The sequence below is a fragment of the Stegodyphus dumicola genome, chromosome 6 (genome assembly GCF_044657685.1).
Source record: "Stegodyphus dumicola isolate Sdum_Otavi_A_Nest chromosome 6, ASM4465768v1".
NCBI classification, from domain to species: Eukaryota; Metazoa; Arthropoda; class Arachnida; order Araneae; family Eresidae; genus Stegodyphus; species Stegodyphus dumicola.
In genome coordinates this window covers 69851648-69876786 of record NC_140773.1, presented here as the reverse complement: position 1 = coordinate 69876786, position 25139 = coordinate 69851648, and the positions used below count along the sequence as shown (strand labels likewise).

Here is a 25139-nt window from a genome sequence, read left to right as displayed (position 1 = left end):
AAAGGATTTGTTAAAGTTTCTTAAACTCTCGCTGAGCTTGCAGTCTACCAGTCTGCTCTTGTGCTCATTCTTGCTAACCCATTTCTTTTCGTCTTTTTAGCTTTACTATTAAGCATAATTTTATTCGATTTTACGCCATATACAGTTCAACGGAAAAAATTACAAAAATTTTGAAAGCAGCGTAGTTTTAAAATTTCCAATGCAGTGATAAGTGTTGGCATACATGTTTCTAATTTTTTTCAATCTTTTCTCAGTTTATCATATCAGGGACAGTTTTCTTGGTAAGATGGCTTAAAAAACTTTTTTTTTTTTTTTTTTTTTTTTTGTCTTTTATTATTAACTTTTTTGTATTAACTTTATTCATTAAATATCATTTTCTTCACACTTACGCTATACAGAATTCAGTTCAACAGCAAAATCACAAATTATTTAAAATCAGCATATGTTTAGAATTTCCGATATAGAGTTCTCGTGCGCTGGGGATAGAAATGTTTTATTCCGTGCATTGTTGCTACTGCTTACTTTCATATCGTTGAGTTTCTTAACCAAAAATTCATTAAGGTTTTACAAAACATGAAATTTATGCAAAATTCGAAATTCAAAATTTGGGCTTCCAGGTGCATATGTTCGGTTGGAGCACTACGTTATTCAAAATTTGATGGCTTTTAGATGCCGTCATTTTTCAGTGCGAAAAAGATACATAAATACATGCATATTCTTTATTATTTAATTATTATTATTGATTAAAAATATTATTAAGTAGATATTTAGATAACTAAGATATTATTAACTAGATATTTAGATAGGGCTATAGTACTTGGTGGCAACAATTTGAAAAGTGGAATTTGAAATTTGGAATTTGTTTTATTATCGATTTTATATTTTGTAAAACTTTAACGAATCTTTGATTAACAAGCTCAACGATTTAAAAGAGATCAATAGCAACACTTTACGGGGGGGAAAAAAAACCTTTTTATCTCCAGCGCGCGGAACTGTGTATCGGAAATTCTAAAGATATGCTCATTTTAAAATTATTTTGCGATATTGCTGTTGAACTGAAATTTATGTTTTAAGTGCGAAGAACATGAGATTTAATAAACAAAGGTAACACACAAAACGTTGAAAAAACGCCGCTTTAGACGTAATTTAAAATCTGAAACCTTTCAATTTTTTTTATTTTTTATAATGACCGGGCGCTTTATTTAATAGCCATTAACTTTGCACCACTGAAAAGATCGGAAGTGGTGGCTATTCCAGTATGGAAGCACATAACAGGTGGCCGCCGCTGCCTTCTATGAAGGGAAGGATTGTTACAACCATGCCTTCTCCGGGATTCGAACCCGGGCCCATCGTTACGGAAGCTAGGGTTAGTAACCACTAACCAGGCGAGGCGGTATGCATGTTATTGTAAAAGTCTGTTCTTTACTGCACCTTTCAGCTACAATATCTCTTAACAATTCGATTTTCATGAAGTTTGAAAGCTTGGAAGGAAATTACTAGAACGAATCATCATCTTTCCGGATAATTTTATTTCATAACTAGATTTTTGGCAAAGTTTGCAACAAAGCAAGTTGGTCCATTGCAGAAGAATTTTTCATTAATTTTGTTCAGGTATTCACTTACGGTTTCAACTTTGAGATCACAATGAATGGAATTGTTCCGAATGCAGGCAGGTGTCCCGGTGATGGTTCTCAGGAATTTATTTTGGATAGCTTGTAGTCTAATATCTTTCCTGTTGGCATGTGTGTATACAAGCGAGGCGTACCTGGAGATTGGCCTAATGATGGAACCGTAGATTTTCCTTTTCCTCGTCAGGTTTATGCCAGAAGTACTTGAGAAGATCTGGCCAACCTTGAACATTGAGGATCGTGTCTTTCATTTGCTTAATATGATTTTCCAAGTTGAAGGAGCTATTTAGGGTAACTGAAGTATTTCGCTATGGAGACAATAGGAACTTGAAAGCCGAACATTTTGACATGATTTGTGATTTTTTCAAGTTTCTTATAAGTAAAATTTTCAGATTTATAGAGACTGATTTTGGTGTTTCACTTGCAGCAACAATTTTGCATTACCGATATCTTGTTTTGCAGTCTCTTGATAGCATGATTTTATTTTCTGGATTTTAGAAGAACTGCCGTGTCGTCGGCATAGGATGTTGTTGTCTTCAATCACCAAAGTGAATCGAGAATCGGAGAATCACCAAAGTGATGGGCAAACTACGGCCCGCCGGAAGGTTCTACCCGGCCCGCAGATAGAATTTTAATTTGTCGGTCCGAGGCAAATTAAAAGAAATATATATTATATATCCATCTTCTTTTCTACTTTGTTTAAATATAATTTTTTTTCCTTCCTTTTTTTTCGAAGGACTGATGATCTTTTTACTTTCTCTATTTTTGTTCTACAAAACATAAATCGACGGAAATAGCAAACACAGACAGCTTTCAATCGGTAAAGTGTTAAAAGCGGAAGTTCCTTCTTAGTTATAGCTGTAGATTGGCGCCAACAAACGTTATCTCTTTCTCGGGGAGCATACATATGGGAATCCAATATAAGTGAATTAGACCTCGCATGTGGCGAACTGCGCATTTTTTTTTTTTTTTTTAAGTTCCAGCCAGCGGCCTTTTCTTTTGGTGCGAGTTCTAATATTATTGATTGTGTATGGAAAAATTGCGACATATAGCATCATTGTGAATAGATGTAAAATGATTAAAAGTATAGTGTAGGTAGTGCTTGTTTAGGTTATTCATAAAATATTTCAACCGCAAAATGGCTACTAAAATGTAAAATTGATTCAGAGTGCTTTACTTTTAATGATGAATGGACCCAGAAATATTTTTTACAGTTGCAAAAAATAAACCAGTGTGTCTCATCTGCAATGAAGCTGTAGAGTCTTTAAAGAATATAACATTTCTTGTCATTTCATATCTAAGCATAAGAATTCCAATTAAGAAGCAACGTCCATGAAAGAAAACAAAATGTAGAAAGTCTTTGTAAAAAATTATCAGGCCGACAGAATTTTTTCAAGAAAGTAAACAGTATCCAAGAAGCAGCTGCATATGCAAGTTACATTGTAGCATACAATATTGCTAAAAATAAATAAAGCTCTCAGTAATGGGCAGTTCGTTTAACAATGCATGCTCCAAATTTGTGATGTTTTATGTCCAGACAAGAAAAACAATTTTGAGAGCTTATCTCGAAAAAACAGTGACCTTCTAGAATCGAAGACAACGATAAAAATTTGACATCACAATTAGCGTCAAAGATTGGTCAGTTTAAATTTTGTTCCATAGCTATGGGTGAAAGCACTGATATAAATGATACTGCTCAATTAGTATTATTTACAAGAGCTGTTGATGATAATTTTGAAATTACCGAGGAACTGGCGTGCATGTATTCTTTAAAGGAAACTACAATGAGATGTGATATTTTTCGTGAATTTCAGGAAAGGCTTTTAACTTTGAAAGTGCCTATAACAAATATATGAAATAATACGACCGATGGAGCACCAAATATGACAAGAAAAAAAATCTGGATTTCTTGGACTCTTTAATCAAAACTTTTAATCTCGTGAACAATGTTATTTTTCTACATTGTGTTATACATCAAGATACTCTGTGTAAATCTGCATTGAATATGAAACCAGTGCTTGATGCAGTCATGAAGCATTTAAATACTATTCGATCTCGTGGGCTTACTCACAGACAATTTCGAGATTTTCTTCAGTCCGTGCAATCTGAATACTCTGATGTACTGTATTACACGAAAGTAAGGTGGCATTATGCAGGATGTGTTTTCGACCGAGTTTGACAGCCGAAAGAGGACATTGTGTCGTTCTTCCATGAGACATAGTGTTCTACGGAGCGCGAAATGTTAGAAGATACAGAATGGCTTTCGGACTTCGCATTTTTCACAGATCTTCTTTGTCATATAAGCAACCTGAATGTCAAGATGCAAGGGAAAATTCAATTTATCGACGATATCTGGGTTCATTTCGAATCTTTTAAACTAAAACACAATCTGTTTGCTGGGCATCTAGCTATGAAAGACTTGTCTCATTTCCCGAGGTTAAATTCAATACCCTCAGTAAATGAAGAGAAGAATTAGGAAGATGGCTTTAAAAAACTGCATTTTGTGTTCGTATGCAGATTTCAAGATTTCAGTGCCATTCAAACAGAATTGAATATTTTTACCATGCCTTGCAACGCAAACTGTGAAGCAATGAGGTCAGATCTGTAGGTTTAACTAATTGAGTTGCAGTCTAACAATCATCTCAAGCAGGTATTTCTAAATATGCCAAAGTTAGAGTTTTACAAATGATTATCGAAAGTAAGTTTCCCAAATTTAATATCTCATTCCCAGAAAATCAGTGCTATGCTTGCTTCAACTTATATATGTGAACAAGTGTTTTCAACTATGAAACTTAGGAAGAATTATTTCAGAAGTAGACTGACAGATGAGCATTTAGCCTCGTATTTTAGAATCAGTACATCTCACTTCGAACCCTAATATAAGGAACTTTTAAAATTAATATCGTAATTTCATTCATCTCATTAACATATTTAAACTGGAATACTTGTATATAGTTTTTAAAATTTTAGAAAAATTTATCTTGGCCCGCCAAACTTTTTTTTTTTTTTTTTTTTTTCGATTTTAGCCCCGCGACCGGAAACGTTTGCCCATCCCTGACCTATGCTGAATTGAGATTCATGTATGAACAGAACTGCCCCATAGCTGTATTTGGTTGAAAGCTGATGATCCGTGCTAACGAGCTCTCTTTTACATAGAAGGGACCAGGACATAAACAGTGGGTCTTCTTGGAAACAAATGGAGATCTCAAATCCGTATATTTGCCTTTTCAGAGATGTAGTCAGTAGATTTCAGTGTATTCTTCCTTCTATTGATGGACTTAACAGAATGATTTGGAAATATTCCGCAGTGTTCAAAAAACGTACGAGTTTCTTTAATTTCATGCCTAGTGTTCTAATTAAACTGAAAATCAAAGAGAATTTAAACAAATGAGCATGCAAATATGACATACAGGGTGGAAAGAGAATGCTACATATGTATATGCGTGTTAAGATTAAATAAATTTTAAATCCTCACGTTTGTTTAGAATTGATTATTTGTTATTCTTACAGAACATCAAGACAAAATTAAAATGAAACAAAAAGAGAAGCCTTACTCTTATCAAAAGATTTAAAAAGCCCTAAGAGTATTCTACGAAATTCTTTCCACAGATACGCAATTAAAGATTTTGTTTGGTGATCAGAAGACACTTGTAACATTTTCATGCCTGAAAGATAAATAAATATTTCAGAAAATCTTATATAGGGTACTTACTTACAAATTAAACTTGAATGAAAATAAATTTATGTTACATTAAGTTAAATATAATTGCAAGATCTGAGTCTAACCCTTCGAAGAACTTACCACTAACATTTTAGAAACTGAAAGAGAATATTTAAAAAGTTGATAAAAGTAAAAAAAATCACATGATTATAAAGAAGCTGCAATCATCATAATATTTTGATTTCACCATGCTACTAAAACAATTTTTAGCTAGACTCTCACAAAAAGCCTACTAGTTTAAGATTAGTTAGGCAGAAAAGAAAAAGATACAGAATATGAGATTTTGTATTTGATAAGAACTGTTCTAAACAGATGCGAGATAATAGGAAAATACTTAAGAGCATTTTATTTGATATTGTTATGAATGAGCCAGAAGTTAGAAAAAAAATCATTTAACATAATATTTCATCATCAATTAATGCCACTTGAAATTTGTGCATTTTCACTTCCTTGTACGAAGTAAAGGAAGTAATGTAATCACAAAAAATTCCGGATATTTCAACGAAAATATACATTTTGACCGCTATCTAATGCAATTTAACAATGTTTTTGTGTGATTATCTGCACGTAAGGAGAGAATAAAGGGCTCTTTTTCCCCAAACAGATTATAAAACTGATTTAAAATGGATTCAGGAGAGATTTTTTCGCGGCATCTGTACTTACATACGTACGTATGTATGTATCTCGCATAACTCAAAAAGGAATAGCCTCAGGACGTTCAAATTTTGTATGTGGAAGTGCTATAAGATGTAGATGTCCATCTAACCCTTTTGGTTGCAATCGACCGCACATAAAGTATATATATATGTAAGATAAAAATATATGAATCAGAATTATAATATAACTATAAACATTAATTCTTCCTCTTTATTCTAAAATCGTAATAACTTCTCTGCATTGCGTCATTTCTAGATCACTCTATGGCCCGCGCAACTCTGATGACGTAATAATTAAGAACTGAAACTGACCTTGTAAACCAAAACTTTTCTCTTCGCGTGCTTCCATCTTTCATAACTACACACTTCAGCTTTTGCCCTCTACTCTGCTAAGATGTAATTTCGCTGGCTTGCTTTCTATCTCAGCAATATCAAAAATGTAAATCTTCTGTGGAAAGGCACGACTAGAGTGCCAAGTGATTGTGGCCACAAATATCAATTGGAAATAAAAATGGAATTGAAACTGCCTCGACTGCCAAGTTCTTTAGATGTTACCAAGTTAGCATTACTAGCATACTACGCAATCAAAATCTTCTTCAATATGGGTCTAATCACGCATCGACTCTGCTCCGGCTTTTCCTTTCTTTGTCCTTTTATTATGACAATTAAGCCGGTAGGATAGTTTCCTGCAGCCTGAAACCTCAATGGAAAATTTAATTCAGCTCTTCAAATCATCGTTTTGTGATAAATCCAAGATAATGTGAAAGAAGTGAATCATCAAATTTTTTTTTTCAGTGTTTAAAAAATAACAAATCATTCTTCTGCTGTGGTGTTTTGCAAGTGCTTCAAAAAATAATCACGCGTAGTGTTTACAGATTGAAAGTAATATCTCGATAAATTAAGAAGTTCGAATGCCTAGTGAAAAGGAAATCATCAGTGAATTACCGTTTAGGAATTAAGCATTACAGCGGATTCAAGGTCCATCCGAGTTAGTGTTTGCAAGTATGTGCGACAGAAAATTATTTGCACTTCCGCTTTTTCAACAGCTCAAAAATTATTACATTCGTGTGAACCTAGCTCAGGAACTAAATTATTTAATGTGCTGCGAATTCTATAGTTTTCATTTCAACATTGGTTAAAATTTCTGCAATTTGTTTTGAGAAAATCTGAAATTCTTGTTCATTAATTTTTCTAATTTTTCATAATTATGTGTGAGCAAATTAAGTAACGAATTTTAAGCTATTTAAATTATTCATAGGGAAGGATATTAAGATAAGTTTTTATGTGTTTGAAATTTTGTTGAGAATTTTGAATACGAATTTTATAATTATTCTAAAAATAAAGGTGTAAAAAATAAGTGAAATTATTACAGATATGTAATATGAAATTATGGTAAATGCATCTTAAAATTTATGGGTTATTGTGTGTTAAGTATAGTATGATGAGGATGTACTGGTTCCTTCAACAGAGGCCTGTAATTACCTCTGTACAGTTGTTCCCTTCACCCTCTTCAAGTAAGATAATGTTGGAGGCTCTTATTTTATGAGTGTTTGTAATTTTTTGTATTATTATTATTATATTTTTTTATTATGGAATGTATTAGTGCAGTTCTCAAAGGCCAGTTACCTTAATGCAAGGAACGGAGGCCTTTTCAAGTAACTGCCAAGGCACCCTAGGCCACCAGTGCATAGAACACACTGGTTAGTTCAAGAGGACAGCCCTATTGATGGATATGTTTGTTTAGAAGTATTGCGAGACTTCCAGTTTTGTAAAATCAGGATTTGTAAATGAAAGATAATAACGGTGAAACCATATTTTCTGAAGCTTACTCCTATTATTATATGCTGTTAAAATATAATTTATCAGTATAGAAATAAGTATCATAAATATTTATGTGCATTACATTTAATTATAAGTAATGATTGTGTAAAAGTTTATTTTGTGATATTCTGTAATAACAAGAACCTTTCCTGAAGAATTATGATTATGTGGATTCTCAAACAAAAAGACTTTTGGACTGAAATGCTGAAAAATTCAATAGGACTCTAAAAATTAAAAATTTATTTAAAAAAAATGATATTTATAAATTATACTTTACAGGACTAAAATTTTATGATTTATGTTTTTTTTTTTTTTTTTTTCCAACATTTGCTAGTACTTGAACTCTTTCTCTTTAAAAAGGCTTCTCTGTCGCTACGCCTTTTTCTTTTTGAAGGGAGGAATATGTAAGATAAAAATATATGAATCAGAATTATGATATAACTATAAACATTAATTCTTCCTCTTTATTCTAAAATCGTAATAACTTCTCTGCATTGCGTCATTTCTAGATCACTCTATGGCCCGCGCAACTCTGATGACGTAATAATTAAGAACTGAAACTGACCTTGTAAACCAAAACTTTTCTCTTCGCGTGCTTCCATCTTTCATAACGACGCACTTCAGCTTTTGCCCTCTACTCTGCTAAGATGTAATTTCGCTGGCTTGCTTTCTATCTCAGCAATATCAAAAATGTAAATCTTCTGTGGAAAGGCACGACTAGAGTGCCAAGTGATTGTGGCCACAAATATCAATTGGAAATAAAAATGGAATTGAAACTGCCTCGACTGCCAAGTTCTTTAGATGTTACCAAGTTAGCATTACTAGCATACTACGCAATCAAAATCTTCTTCAATATGGGTCTAATCACGCATCGACTCTGCTCCGGCTTTTCCTTTCTTTGTCCTTTTATTATGACATATATATATAATCCACTCTGTTATTCGACTCAGTGAGCTCATTTTTTTTCTTTATATGTTGTTAAATTGTGCATTTTTTGCTTTAAAAATGATTGAATTATGTTATCCTTTTCTTCCGGTTCAGGTTTTTATGGCTTTAGATAATCTGCATGCAATAGTTATAGAATTATCAACAATGTAAAAATTGTTTAAGTGCGGCTAAGCCTAATTTTTTTACCATAGCAGCCATTAGTTTGTTTACATTTGAAAGTTATCAGACTAGTGAATTAAGTCTTTTTGCACCTTCAGTCTTTTTGCCGATTGGGATTAAAAGGAAACTTTTAGTTTTGTGCAACGAAATAGCTGCCTTCTTGCCTGCTGGCCGAATAGCTTGTTTTTGCGTAGAAACTGTAATTTTAATGTAAACAATTTTTTAAAAGTGTTTTAATTGTATTTGCAGTTTTAAGTTTTTCTATATCTTTCAACTTTTAATGCAGATATTTTGAATTTTTATATATTTTTGCCTTGCCGTGAAGTGAGAAGTGAATTAATTGAATGAGAAATACACTCATGTCCATAAATTAAGGATAATGCAAAACCAGGCAAAGGAAGAGTTAGAAGCAAAACAAATCTGACTTATTTGTAAAGCTTATTTATTAAACAAAAGGTAAAGAGCAAAAAAGATGCTATATGTTTGATATTATTAAAAAAAATTAGCGATTTTTTCTCCCTGGAGCAAATTACAAAAAAAAAAAAAAAAAAAAAAAAAAAAAAATTTACAAAAAACCAATATTACATGATTGGTATGATTGTTAATACATTGTATGTCTCCCAGACGATGCAATACAGTCCGTACAACGCCTAGGCATGCTGAGTATCAAATTATCGATCTGATCTTAGGGGATATTACAGCACTCAAAAAGCAATGCTCTCCGAAGTTCCGGTAGACATGTAGGAGGAGGTTGACGCGCTCCAACTCGTCGGCCAAGCATGTCCCACACGTGCTCTACTGGATTCAAGTCCGGTGAGAATGCTTACCAGTCCATACGGGTGATATCCTTCGATTGAAGGCATTCGCTTAGGATGTTTCCACGGTGAGGACGGACGTTGTCATCCATAAACACAAATTGTGCGCCCATGGCGCCCCGAAACAAACGTACATGTTGTTCCAGAATGACGTCCCAATAGATTTGGCTTGTCATGGTTCCAATTTGAACATGCACGTCAGTTCTGGAAACCAGAATAATTCCACCCCAAACGAGCACTCCTGCACCACCGTAACGGTGTCGTTCAGTGATGTTTTCTTGGTGGTAACGGGTACCTGGAGCTCTCCATATGAAAGTCCGGCGAGAATCAGACTGCTAGCTAAACCTGGACTCCTCGGAAAACATCACACAAGCCCACTGTTGCGATGTCCACAATGCATGCTCTTTACTCCAGGCTAACCGCAGGCGACAATGAGTTGCAGTAAGTGGAACGCATCTGACGGGTCTACGAGCATATAGACCAATCTGCCCTAAGCGTCTGTACACGGTCTGCCTTGAAATTGTCGTACCAGTGGCTGAAGAGAGCTGACGAGACAGGTCTGAGGCTGTGCTCCGCCTGTTTCTTTTGGCAGTAACTGCCAAATAACGGTCCTCATTCGGCGTTGTAACTCTGGGGCGACCTGTGTTGTAACGTCTACGCACATTACCATCATCTTGGAATCGTTGCCAAAGCCTGGAGATGACACTCTGGGCAATTCCAAGTTCGTCTGATCCTTCCAGTTGGGTACGCCCACATTTTAGACGGCCGATAATTCTACCACGTAAAAAATCATCCAAATGCGTCCTTTGCGTCATAACTATTCGGTTATTGCACTGAAATGCTTATAAAGCGCATGCGAACAATTTTACTTCTTTGCCTGTATTCCTTATATATCACTCTCTTACACTCTCGTCATTGTGACGTAGCATCGGTGTCATCTGGTTACTTCCTGAAATTTGCATATGATTCTTGAAGATGTGTGTAGTGATTTTACAGGTGATATATTTATTTTAGAGTCCGATTTCCACGTGACTCCGAATTATCCTTAATTTATCGACATGAGTGTATATCTCAATGAAATTTGAGGAAATAAGGTTAATTGAAATGCAAGAAAAAATACGTGTAATTTAATATTCCATACAAGGAAGTCATGTGGTTCACACATCAGATTTTAAGAACGTATTTGGGCGGAAAACTTTCATTACAACTAGATATATTTGTTTTAGAATAACATTCTATAAAATAACAAATGCTATTTCAATAATTCTTGTCGAAACAAAGGATTTTATTACGCCCTTTTTATAAAAATAACATTCTGAATGTTGTATAATTTAATTAGGCGTTCTTCCTAGGATTTGGGGCGGAATTGCACAGCTAGTGCCGTGGATTACACCTGTACGACCAATGGTGACGAAATTTCTTGGCTGCCTAAACGGCAAGTTCATTAAAATATTGCCAATATTGAAGATCACAGAAAACTTACGAACCTGTTCTACGCAAAGGAAGCTGAACATTCTTTTATCAACCCTAAATTCAATCGCCCCATTAAAATGCCCTTAAGAGGCTTCCCTATCCCCATCAGTCGTAACAAAATTAAGTTAACTATTCAAATAGAGGATTCTCCTTTACACAAGGTGATTCAGCTAACAAAAAGACGGATCCGGGCAGGAATGCCGTTATTTCTTCTCTTCCTTCTCGGACAATGCAAAGAATATTTACGACTTGAAAGATCCAGTATTCTTCATCGAAGATGAGTAATTTGTCTAAAAAAATCAAGTATCTCACGAAATGAATATCAATACTTTTGTTCTTAATAAGCGTATGCCCTCGCTCGAAAGTTTTTCTACCACAAATGAAAAATTTCATATATTATTGCAAATGACGGCAGGAATAAGTGACAACATTATTGCTAAATTATGTCTTAGTTCCTCAGAAATCTTAAGCTAAAGTTTGTTCCTTGTGTTAACTTCAAATTCTCCCTGCCACTGTTTCGGTTTCCTTATATAAAAATTGTGTATGATAATGAAAATACCCTTCCCATTTGTTGTCCATGATGAAATACTGGATCTTTCAAGTCGTAAATATTCTTTGCATTGTTCGAGAAGGAAGAGAAGAAATAACGGCATTCCTGCCCGGATCTGTCTTTTTGTTAGCTGAATCACCTTGTGTAAAGGAGAATCCTCTATTTGAATAGTTAACTTAATTTTGTTACGACTGATGGGGATAGGGAAGCCTCTTAAGGGCATTTTAATGGGGCGTTTGAATTTAGGGTTGATAATAGAATGTTCAGCTTCCTTTGCGTAGAACAGGTTCGTAAGTTTTCTGTGATCTTCAATATTGGCAATATTTTAATGAACTTGCCGTTTAGGCAGCCAAGAAATTTCGTCACCATTGGTCGTACAGGTGTAATCCACGGCACTAGCTGTGCAATTCCGCCCCAACTCGTAGGAAGAACGCCTAATTAAATTTTTTACTAAATATTTTATTTTCTATTAATTAGCTTCTTGTTCTATGTATTTTATTTTTAAGTTTTAATTCTGTTGTTGCAAATGTGGTGTCATCTAATGATCGTTGATCTAATTTTTACCCCTATACTAAAAACAAAAGTCTGCTTTATTCTAGTGCCCTACTTCTATCATCATCCAGTCACCAAGATTTGCAGATGCAGCCAATCTGCTAAACTGTTGTAATCATATGGCTACGCCTCTACCTTCTATAGCTCTACGCTCACAAAGTGAAGAATAGCACAAATAATGAAGTACACCTGTTTGAAGCGATGAAGTACACAATATGAAGTACGCCTGTTTTCAACACTTCAGCGATATACATACACATTATTTCTAATTATTATTTATCGTTCTACACTATAGCTTATCGCCTCTATGAACTGTATGCTCATATTCATTCTTAAAGTTATGCACTTTTCTACGATGTTCTACTGGATAGGGCGTGGGCCCAGGAACCCGAGCCTCGTGGCCTCTACTTGTTCATTTTATCCTTTACCTGCTTCTCTGCTCGAAGTTACACTATAGACACTTGCTATTGAAGTGAACTTAATAAAGTGCGGAATTATTAATTTATTAAACATTTTAATAGATTTAATGAGTCATGTCATGAAATAATTTAATTATATACTTTAATGTTAACATAAAAATATATACAGAGGATGTTCAAACATTTTTGTAATGATTTTGAAGATTTATATATAAACAAACCTTAGAATTTTATTTTATAATATGTTCATTCTGATATCCCTTTTGTTGAACTATCGTATTACATCTTGATTTCCAAGATAAAAGTCCTTTTCTTAAAACATCAAGGTTGATGTTATTCCACTCCTCTTTCACAATCTTCCAGATTCCATCCAATGTTTTGGGATGCCGCTTATAAAGAGCTTATTTTAAAAGTCCAAATGCACAGTAATCCATATGAGACACATCAGGGGACTTGAATGGGATGCATTTAAACGGAATAGCTTAAATTCCGGTTTCATTTCTCATTTTTTCAAAAAGTAGAGTAGTAGATTTAGAGGTATGGCTTGGAGCCTTATCCTGATGGAACTTAACACAGTGAAGATTGCTTAGATAAAGAGATGGCATTTCTTTTTTAAAAATAGGTGTTAAAGCATATTTCTGATAGTAATCCGAATTATTTTTGACATTTTTTCTACTTTCCTTATTTTAAGTTTTCCGTTATAAGAGAATCCAGTAATAACCATCAAACCTTTAGAAAAAAATTCCTTGTTTTCTCTGAACAAACATATTACGTCTTTCTCTTCTCTTTTTCGGTAGTAAATAAAGCCTCATCAATAATATCCAAGGCCTCATCAATTGTAACTATATATTTCCCTTCTCACCTGCCAAATAATTTTCATGCAGCAATCTGCACAGTCTTACGCTAAGAAGCATGTTTCAACGTCAAGCGATGAATATCATAGTTTTTTGTTTTGATTAGCTTTAAATCAAATTTTATAATTTCGCTCACAGTTCCCACAGAAATATTTAAATATTTTGCAATAGCTCCTTTGGGGGGGGGCTGCATTTTCCTTTAAAATATGAGATGCAGCTTTAGATTTTTAATAAGAGTTGTACATACCTTTGTCGGGTGTGCATTTTGTGCCTTTTCTCCAGTCAGATGTAAACTTTGACGTTTCTCTCCTTTCATATTAATTATGTCAATTATTTTACGTGTAGAAACATTAAAACCATGCTTTTCACATCTTTTTAAACAATTGAATAAGAGTATTCTCTTCGGACAGCGCAAAAATATAGCCTTCGATCCATTGTTTATCTTTCAGTAACAAAAAAAAAAAAAAAAAAAAAAAAAAAGAGAGAGAGAGAGAATATTTTTAATGCTGCAGACGATAATTTAACTTTATTCCAATTTGATGCAAGTCACGTTTGTATTTTTAAATTAATACTTAAATTCACGGAGAAAATCGAAATCGTTACAAAAATGTGTAAACACTCTCTGTATATACTTATTCATATAAAATATCTGGTTCGGATACTTTTGTAAATTTAACAGTTTTGTTCTGATCATTATTATCGTCTTGAATAAACACCAAGAAAGCGATTCCTTTCTACTTTCTTAGAAGTATCATTTTCTTAGATGATAGGCATTCTTACTAGCAATACCGCAAAAATTATAAAACGCAGTTTTTCGTATAAAAACTGCACGGCTTCCCTTGAACATAAAATATTGAAGTATTACCCTAAAAGAATTTAGATATTGAAACTAGCAGAAGAATTTCATTCGATATTGATACTGATAAACTAAAAAAAGTTATTGATTATGTTATTAATTTGAATTCTCGGTAGTCCACCTATTGTGTGCCTCCATAATAAAGTGACCACCGCTTCTGGCGTTAGTAGTAGGCAACGCCTACAGTGGTTAGTGGCCGCCCATTGAGGAAAAAAAATAATTTTACCTTTTGCTGTGCAGTATCGCGAGGCACGATCCCAACTGAGGATGTGATTAGGGGTTTCAGCAATGTGGTAACAAAACTTGTCTCCAATGTCAATCCACGAGGATTCGCTTCCTGGGCACGTACCAATTACTTCAGGAAATTTCGGAGGTGCCTCTAGAGATGAAACAAAAATAAATTTATGAGAGGATTTATAAATGGGAGTAATACAAAACTATGACTATAATGAATATAAAAACTAAAAAAAAAAAAAAAAGCTCATAATTATTTTACATAGATTACATGCAAAAGGAATTTATAAGCTGACTAATCAATAGACTGACTAACATAACATCATGAAAATAAGAGAAATTTAGTCATGATCAACATAAAAGTAAAGGAAATTAATTATTTTGTATTAACTTATCCACAGTTGATTCTAACTAGTGTCATATATCTAACTAGTGTTAGAGAAAGCCACCTAGGTTAACAGTTTGCGAATAATTTCCAACAAATAAATAAATCAACAGTATAAGATTTGAATTGTTCTTCCCTTTTTAATTATAATCAGAGTTATCAGATTTTATGGCATAAGATGGCAAGCTGAGGGAAAAATTGTTATCGCAAAAGAAAATTGAAGGTGCAAAACCATGTCGTGCGGACTATGGACCATATAAGAGATGGAGGACACGGAGGTCGTTGAGAAAGCTGAGCAGTAAAAAACTTTCATAATTAATGAAAATTTGATCAAACCATGTGGTAAAATCAATGCTAAAAATCAATACTCAGTAACAGAAATTGGCGTAACTTAAAGGTCCACAGCAAATACAGAAACTTTGATAGAGGAACTTTGAGTTCAATAGAGGTATTTTGAGCTCAAGAAAAGAGCACGAAGATGACGACTGCGCTAAAGAGAAAAAAAATCTGATGTGTACACCACATGACTTCCTTATATTGGAATATTAAATTGGAATATTAAATTATACGCATTTTTTCTTGCATTTCATTTAAACTTATTGGATTGAATTAAATATACTTCGCCGACAGTGCATAAACCACAATAGAATAAATGCATTCTTTAAAATTCATTCTAGTATTTGTTTACCATAGCGACACTCTGGCGCTAGATTCACTTAACAGTATTAATAATTATATAACAGTTAACTTATATAATAATTATATAACGGAAAATAACTTAACTATTATATAATCCAATAATTATATAACAGTTAACTTATATATTTCGTTCATATTATAACTCATAATGCACAAAATTTATATCATTTAAAGAATAGAATTATCTAATCGTTGCCATATGTTCTATTCAAATACTATAATAAAGCTAGAATGATGTATAAAAGAAATTAAGCAAACAAAACAAAAAAGAAAGAGTTTTTCACAGACGATTGAGTATTTCTCATTTAATTAATTCAGTTCTCACTTCGTGAGAAGGCAAAAATACATAAAAACTCAAAATATCTATATTAAAAATTACGAAGTAAATCTCAAATGCTTATTTCCTCAAAAAAATTCCAGAAAGGATTAAGCGTGATTTAAATAATAAATGAAGGCGTTATCTTTGTTGTTGCGAAGCTAATTTTCTCTAGATTGGCAACAAATCCACTAGTCTCCTGTTTCAAATGTAAACATCAATGGCCGCCATTAAAAAAGGCTTAGCGGCAATTAAACAACTTTAAAATTGCTGATAATTCTAAAAATATTGCACACAGATTTACTGAAGGCATAAAATCCTTAACCGGAAGATAAAAACAACATAATACAATCATTTTTAAAGCAAAAAATGTACAATTTACAAACATATAAGAGTAAAGAAACTGAGATCACTGAGCCGGGTAACAGAGTGGATATATATATAAATATATTTATATACGTTTGGTGCTGCCGATTGCAACCAAAATACGAGGTGCACATCTACATGTTATAGCAGTCCTATATTCAAAATTTCAACGTTCTGAGGCTACTCGTTTTTGAGTTATGCGAGATACGTACGTACATGCGTTCGTACAGACGCCAAGGAAAATTCTCTTCAGAATTAATTTTAAAGCAGTTTTATAGTTTTTTTGAAGGAAAAGAGTCTTTTATTCTGTCCTTACGTACAGATATCACGCAAAAACATCGTTAAATTGCATTCGAAAGCGGTCAAAGTGGATATTTTCGTTGAAATATGCTGCCTGAAGCTTTTCGCGATTACAATACTTCCTTTTTACTTAGTACAAGGAAGTAAAAAAAGAAGTTCTATTCATAAGTGTTACGTATTTTAAATGTAAAATAAATCAAATTTCTTAAAATTAAGTAACTTACTATTAATGGTTTTACAAATATAAGGTAAAGTTCTAGAACAATCAGTCACATTCCATTTCAGATCATCAGCTATATCCATGAGCACACAGTCATTCCTCGAACTCAAAACAGGTTTTGATTTCCATTTGGAGTAATACAAAGGTTGTCCGTCAGACCACTGCAAATATCTAGTTCCCTGCAAGTTGATATTATTTGTATCACAACATTGAAAAAAATAATTTTATACATCTACACATACTTCTATAAGACACAGAAAATGATCTATGAAGCAGCAGGTTTTTAATTTGCAGACAATATACAGGTATTAATTTGTGAGCAGAGTTTCTTCACGCAGTTCATAACAGTTTAAAGAAAAACGCAACTAATTATAAACTTTTAAATAACATTACATTATAAATAAAACGTGTTTATTTTTAATTGTTAATAAGGCATGCATATTAAATTGGATTCTTTAATTTTATTTCACCTTAGATGCCATTTGGTATTATTCATGTGATGTGTTTCTATTCACATATAACAAGATTCATTTGTTATTTTAGTCTTAACATCGAAGTTTATCATGCATTGAAATACTTAATTGAATACCATATATATCATTTTGTACCTGTGATGCTCGCATCAACTTAGCTCGCTGCCCTACCTTTTCTAACCCCATTACTGTGCTATAGAGTGACATGTACGTAATGACATATGTTCCTTTATAATAATCTCAGAATGTCTCAACCATCAGTAATACATTACATAACCAATCCATGGTTGCAATTGTTCCGGATGCTCCCACCACTTTATAGACTATGTTCTAGGCATCGTGGACGATTTCGAAAAGCTACGCTTTGTGTTGCTGAGTATGTGAAATATTTGGTCACTCTTGAAAATTTCGTGGCGACTGTCATCCGGAATTCCATATGCTTTCCTTAATCATGAAAGATTACTCTATCGTAAGAGGGAAAATTCTTATAGAAAAATTTCTTTAAGGACTGACCACTCTTAAGAAGATGTTTTAGATCTCATTGCTCATGATTCGGGTCGGAACGTTTTCATGGTGACAGTTGCAAGGAGCTTTTAATTCGTCACCTTTGTTATAAGGAGTATATTTTCTTTAAAAATTAATTGTAATGGCATTTTTTACTGGGAGGACACTTTCTAAAAATTTAAGAGAGTGTGTAAGGTCTGTTAGTGGTGCTGGAAGAAAATGTTAAAGCATGAGAAAAATTTTCGATAGAATCCAGACTGTTAAGTAATGCAAATTTATGGACAGAAACTGTCATATTTCATAATTTTTCAGTTAAATTCCTGATGTGAAAATTTATTGGTCGCTATTCAGTGTAAAAGACCGCGATGGGACTGGCCTCTGTGAAACTGATTGGTTCACCTAACTTAGCTGATAATAAGTCTTTTTCTTTGCAGTTACGCTCAGGCTTATAAGAACAGAAGTCTTTTCTTCTTGTGACCCTTTAGTTTTTTTGAATGGTAAAGCACCTAAAATTGCGTCAGGACTGAAGCTGATAAATGAAGCATATAAATTCGTCATTAGAGCTTACTTTTTTACAAAGCAGTCGTAAAATCCTAAAGATTTTCGAGGTATTTTGCTACTGAGAGCTAAGAAATCCTTAAAGAAAGCTTCATGTGCAACTGTTACAATGTTAGACGAAACAGAACACATTTAATATCGAAATAGAACTCGTAATATAAATCACTCGTAATATAAATACAAACCAGTCTTTCTTAGAAAATTCTCTACAAATATATCCTCTTACATAAGAAGCATTAAATAATCCATACACTTTTTCAGTGACATTTATATTCTTAAAAACTAGACTCATTTTACTATAAATTATGTGTCATACATGTGCATTATATTTACCCTCGACTCAGAGGGAATCCTTTTTAAGCACATATGGGAATATTGAAGCTCCCTTTTACATGAAATATTTTACAGGCTTCCTTCAGTCTTCTATAAATGAAGCAAAAAGAAAAGAAAGACAAGTATAGAAAAGCCGTACGCAGAAAATCTGTTTCACGCTTTTCTGTCGGCTAGCAATTAGCCTCCACTAACTATTATGCTGTCTAGTGTGGGACACTGAAGTACATCTTGCAAAATAAATTTCAGGAATATTTCCATAAATTACTATAATCGTGACTAGAAGTATTTTCTTGCGAAAGGTCCTGACTTTGAATTTGAATAAGCTTCGATGTAATAACCTCTTGGATACTACATGCACCATTTATTTTTAAGTAACATATAGCATTTTACTATAATATTGTGTAATATTTCAAAGCTATATTTATATACTGGTATACAATAACGAAATAGAGAAATCATTCCTATCGTAGACATTGTGAAAATTACCGATAACTACCTGCACGCCTTTTAAACCATTCCAAAGGAACCTAAACTGATCCCGAGAATTTGAATGAGAACTCAACAAGTTGAATAAGAAAGCTTGTTCAAAACTGTCAACAACAGATACCAAATGTCCTCCAAAATTCTGACAACTCTTTTCCGCTTCTCCGTGAGTACTAGGTTTTAATATAAAGCGATAACACGAATTTCTGTACGAGAATGAGCCAGCGTCACATTTTGAAGATTCAGGCTTGGGAGGTGGTACATTAGGATCTGAAAAAGGGGACAAATTATGGTTTCAAGAGGCACAAAATTAGTATAGTAAATTAGTTTAATAGTTAGGGTGAAGAAAACTTCAGATGAGTTTACGAAACATGTTTTTAGGTATTAAATATGAAATTTACCTGATGGCTGCTGACAAATATATCCGTATTTATCAATTTCGCAATAATCTGCTATCCATTCTCCTTTAGCGACGCCTTCATAACTCAGCCTACCGCAGTATTTCTGAAACAAAAGAAAATTTTTGTTACCTGAGACATAGATGCTAATAATATTTTCAATGTAAATTGTCACTTATATCTTCAGGAATGACAAGTAGTCTTTGAAATGCGAGATTCTATTTCTGCTCAGGTTTTTGGTGATCTGTAAAATTTGAAAAATACTGCACCCAAATCATGTAGCCTAGAGGCGAAAAAATAATTAAGAAAACTTTATGAGCGCCTGAATATATAAAATATTTGAAATCACTATTTATCGTACAATTTCATAAAATATGCACAAATACAGACGATGTCAGCATTTTTTAAACATTTTTAATGCATTTGAAATAGTAAATTATTTTGTAGGTTCCATCTTATACTCTTAAGTATCAATCTATACTCTAATGTCTACATCAAATGGGCATTTATTAAATTTACCATAGGAATTTTTCTTATACAATTTTCCATAGTTCTTCAGTTGTCTTTGTCGATGTGCAGAAAATGATCTTTACTATAGCAATCCGAAAGAACGGTATAGTTCACTAATGCCACATTTGGAGATTTTGCTGAAATATGTTGTAAAATTATTAGGTTTTTCGAAACAGGAAGCATAAAGAATCAGCAATGTCTTTATCGCACTTTGTCTATGTGGACTTCAATCCCTGAACCTTCCAAATGTTGGCCCAACATTCTTTCTAATTACACCATGAAGGCAGATGATGAGAAAAGAAAAAAAAAAAAATACTTTACACTCTTTCCCACTTAAAGGCCGACTGAGGAGGGAGGGATCTAATCGCCAAATCCTGGTGGTGACTAGTTATCATTCATCATATTTCAATTCGGGCGCTACTTGTAGAGTCACTAGATTGTTTGAAGCAGGAAACGTTAAAAATCAGCACTGGCCTCGCTGGGACTCAAATATTTGACCATACTAGCCGGACGTGCTTTCCAATTATATCACGAAGGCATGCGGTAAGAAGAGAGAAAATACTAAAATCTGCTAATCACGACAAAATTCCAGAGCTGTTAAATGGTCTGTAACTACAAGATAATTAAAGGTGATGATCTTCGAAAGGAAGCTAAACAGCAGATTTTTGAAAGGGCAGGCTGAAAATCGTAAAATATGCAATTTATGACGTAAACCTTCCCGTAAGTTCGAGCTTCATGATGTGGTGGCAATCAAACGTACATAATATTATTTGAAGATCATCTCTTGTCATCTGAGGACAAATGATGATGCAGTATGGCTGAATTATGTGGGAAGTGGAATTGCAACTGTAATTGTAACTGAATTAGATAATCATTAAGTGCCATCTAGAATAGCACAGGACAATGACGAATGCAGACGTATGATGCTGTAACGATTCTTTTTATTTCCTTTCCTTAACACTTTTAATTAATGTAAATAAATCACAGATCAGTAATAACTTGATGAGTATTAGTCATGTTTTTTCTATATGTATTCATAACAAAAATAATCTGAAAGGCCACCAAAGCTTATTTTCACTTATAAATAAATACTAAATGTGTATCTCTCTTCAAAACGAATAAGTTGAAGAATATATTCAGTCAACTCTACATTTGAATATTAATTAAATTTCACAATTCGATCATACTCGCCTGCTCATTATTCTGTTAAAATCCAGAATTTCGCTAATTTTCAACTCGGTGAATTATTTGGAGGAAAAATAAAACTATCTAGGCTAAGATTTAAAACCCTACGTACATTATTTACTTAATTTATTATTCATCGATTCTCTTATAGGAATCAGTCACATTATTATGAGCAGTTAATGTACAAAATACACGCTTTTAGTAATAATCAGTCACGTGAAGGAATTACTAACTCAGCAGAGTAAAATAGGTTTGCGTCCGCGAATAAGCAAATTGAAGTGCACACACTATTTTTTGAGTTTCCATCTAATGGTTTCTTTGAGACAGTGCCAAAAGTGTGAAATTTAAGATATAGGGAGTTTATTGGCTAAAAGAAGAGTTTAAAGCTCGGATTTACCATGACCAGGAAATAATTATTTTCACTTAAAAAGCTTTCTGAAGCTATCAGCAAAATCAAAAGCATGGCATAAAACGGTCTGTCTATTTTCTAGAATCGTGTCTGAGTCTTTTTTCCTTAAAAGTTTCATCCCTGAAACTTCATCGTTCATCTTCTTCTTAGAGCAGAAACATGACTCGTCGAAAAAAACGCTCTTTGCCACATGGTTAGTGTCCTGTTTCGATTTTACTGTTGTGAAAATTAACTCCTTTGTTCGCGATGCTCTTCGTAAGCATGGAGGCTGTCACCGGGCATCCGTTAGGATTTTAATGCGCCGCGAAATCTTTTCCTGAGCTAGTGACCCTTGGATTCATGTGAAAAAGCTAGGTGAACCGCAACAAATTGCTGGATAATTCTAATCAAACTTCTCAGCTGTAGTTATCAAATGAGGGCACAGAGGAGATCTAATACAGCTGGGGTATTGTAAGAGGACATTGAGTAGCTAGTGGGTAGCAAGAACATGCATGGAAAATTTGATTGCCTAATTATTTGCAAAGAAAAAATTAAAACATTCATTTCTTTATAATATAATATTTTTATTCTTTATATAAATAGTATAGTCTTTATAGTGATCTCATCAAATTAAGTCATTCGACACATAAGCACGTGTTGATCGAAGTCGCACGTAAGCTAATTTTTTGTTTTAACTCCATGGAAACAGAAATTACAAACTATCAGCCTAATATTCGGAAAACCTGACCACAAGACCGTACGTGACATCCAGTCACTACAAGTACGGACCAGTAGTAGCATTCTCTTTCATATATGCATCAATCCTTTCGCCGTCCTTCTCCTTTCCGCGAAAATTTCTCCCCAGCGGCCGTCTGTTTTTCGTAGCGTATAATGTTGTTTTCTCTGTACATCATAACTTTCCATACTTAACTTTCGTAGTGGATGAATGTCAATGAATATTAAGTAAAATTATAAGGAAATAAAGCATAATGCAAAAATAATAATATATCTGCTTATTTCTAACAGCAGGATAATTTGATAACATCTGATCCAGGCGGTCCACTCCTCCCATTTTTTGTTGAAATCTTTTATAATTATTGGGTTTTTTACAGTTCTTTTCCGTGTTCCAACATCAATCATCAAGTTATTATGGGCTGTATTCATCAATCGTATATCCTTCTTATCTTTCCAATTCACAACCTTATTTTTTTTCTTTTTCTGCTGAGTAGACTTTGAAGCCATCTCTCACTGTCTTATATCTTATGTAAAATGGCGCGAATATTCATAAAACCCTGGGCAAATTCAATTAGAAAGACAATGCCTGATTAGTTTAGAAAGCGTTTTAAAAGCTTAAAAGTTTTTAAATGTAGAAGAACGCTTGAAACGCGTTACGGACGCCCTGTGGAAGTTTCGCTTGAACGCGCTAGACGCGTTACGGACGACGAAAAGGTTTTAATGAATGTTTTTCAGTCATTACAAGTGCGGACCAGTAGTAGCATTTTCTATCATATATGCGTTAATGAATGTTTTTTCAGGTTCTTTACTCGTATAAATACTTTGAGAAGACGTTCTACTCCCGTATTATACGATGTTTCTTTAAACCATTTGAGGCAGTGCAAGTGCAATACATACCTAAAATGTTTTATGAGTTTACAGTAAATGATTTCAATTTACATTCAAAGGATAATTCAAAATTCGAAAAGAGCGCTGAGCGAAAATTTCCTCGAAAAAAAAGGGGAACGCAAGAGGTTCGAAAAGTATATTCTCAGCATTGGTTCGTGATGGTGGCATCTGTTGTCGTAAAGTAATTCCGGTTCTTTCAAGTTTGCTGTACTTTCATCGCTGCAACTCACGAAGTGTGCCCATTCGTTATTTCTGCAATGCTAACACTCCATGCCTAATAATTGATGAATATTAAGTCTAATAAATCCAGTTTTTACTGTTGTGTTGTGCATTAGCAACGTAAGGCGTATTGAGAACGTTTCCTCTATTTAGCTCAGTTATCAAAGAATCATAAGTCAAAATAACTACGAAATCTTTATTTAACAAGTACGAGAATTCTGCTTAAGTAGAACACCAATTAAAGTAACAATCTTCACAAGCATTAAAAATTGAAGTATTGAAAAGAATAACTTACATAGAATCATCATCAGTCCTAAAAATAATCAGGCAACAAAAAGGCATCAGGCTATTTAGGAAACAAAAAAAGGAATAGGAACATATGCTTTGACACAGTACCTGAAAGGGAAATTAGACCTTTGGCCCAGGTACAAGTAGCTAAGGTGAGAATCGAATGTCCCTGACCTTTACTTTCTCTCGCCAATATATATCTTGGCGCACGTTCGTTTCTTATGCTTTTGAGTTTCATTATGCAAAAACAGTTACATTGTAAATTTACAAATATGGTAAATCCACAGCTTTGTAAATAGAAAGAGCTGTTATTACGTACATGGACGAAAAATATTTCATTTTGTATGCGGCGTTTGCCTTTGATACTTAGTGCACTGTAGGATTCGCTGAACATTGATGATGTTGACAACGGGTAGCCGTCAAAATAATGTACACTGCCCCCCCCAAAAAAGACAGTTCTATATACCCTGTTCTACTGGGCCGATTGACGAAATTCAATTTGCGTTTTTCATGTCTCGAAAGCGCGACTTAAAATATGTATTAGTTTATATATAGCATTGTTCTAATATAGGTATTTTGACACAAAATCGCACGTTTTCTGAATTGAAATACCAATCTTTTTCCATATTTCGATTCTAAGACTCAACTTATGTCAAACTTCCAAGTTTCGTAAAAATCGCACGAGTAGTTTTTAAAAAATTCGCTCTCAAAATTTTAGCTCCTCAATGTTAACTGAATTTGATATATATTTATTAATATCTCTTTTTTTATTTGATTCTTCCTTTCACATTTCGAAATTTAGTTTCATTCCAAATAAAATTCGCCCATTCTTTATGATTTATTTTTAAATAATTTTTAAAATTTTTCGGAAAAAATTTTGAATTATAATCTATAAAATTTTTACCACCATCTTAAAGTAGATGTATTTCTAAGCCTATTTGCAAAAAATTAAAATTTTTTATTTAAAATTTCCGAAGATATACGTGAATTTATATACTGGCGTGTTTTGAAATTTGGCGTATTTGTTGAGAGCGATAATAAGATCAAAAATATGGTTTAGGAACTTTGTTAAAATTATTTGAAAGGAGAACGATGCAACTCTCTTTCTGCTCACGCACTATGTAAAAAGATAGGAATAAAGTGCTTTTTTTTCCGGTCCTTCACAATGGAAGGGAAAGGAAAATAGGTTGTCATATAATAAGAAG

General features: G+C 33.5%; 1 protein-coding gene across 1 annotated transcript in view; it reads right to left on the bottom strand.

Moving 5' to 3' along the window:
• Positions 1–25139, bottom strand: part of LOC118191298 (macrophage mannose receptor 1-like) — a 95365-nt gene that overhangs the window by 4428 nt on the left and 65798 nt on the right. Inside the window, exons 7-11 of the mRNA XM_035362106.2 lie at positions 19725–19827; positions 19337–19593; positions 16977–17151; positions 14679–14831; positions 5183–5293 (exon numbers count right to left, since the gene is read on the bottom strand). Coding sequence (XP_035217997.1) covers positions 5183–5293; positions 14679–14831; positions 16977–17151; positions 19337–19593; positions 19725–19827 — 799 coding nt within the window. The remainder of the gene's footprint in view (positions 1–5182; positions 5294–14678; positions 14832–16976; positions 17152–19336; positions 19594–19724; positions 19828–25139) is intronic.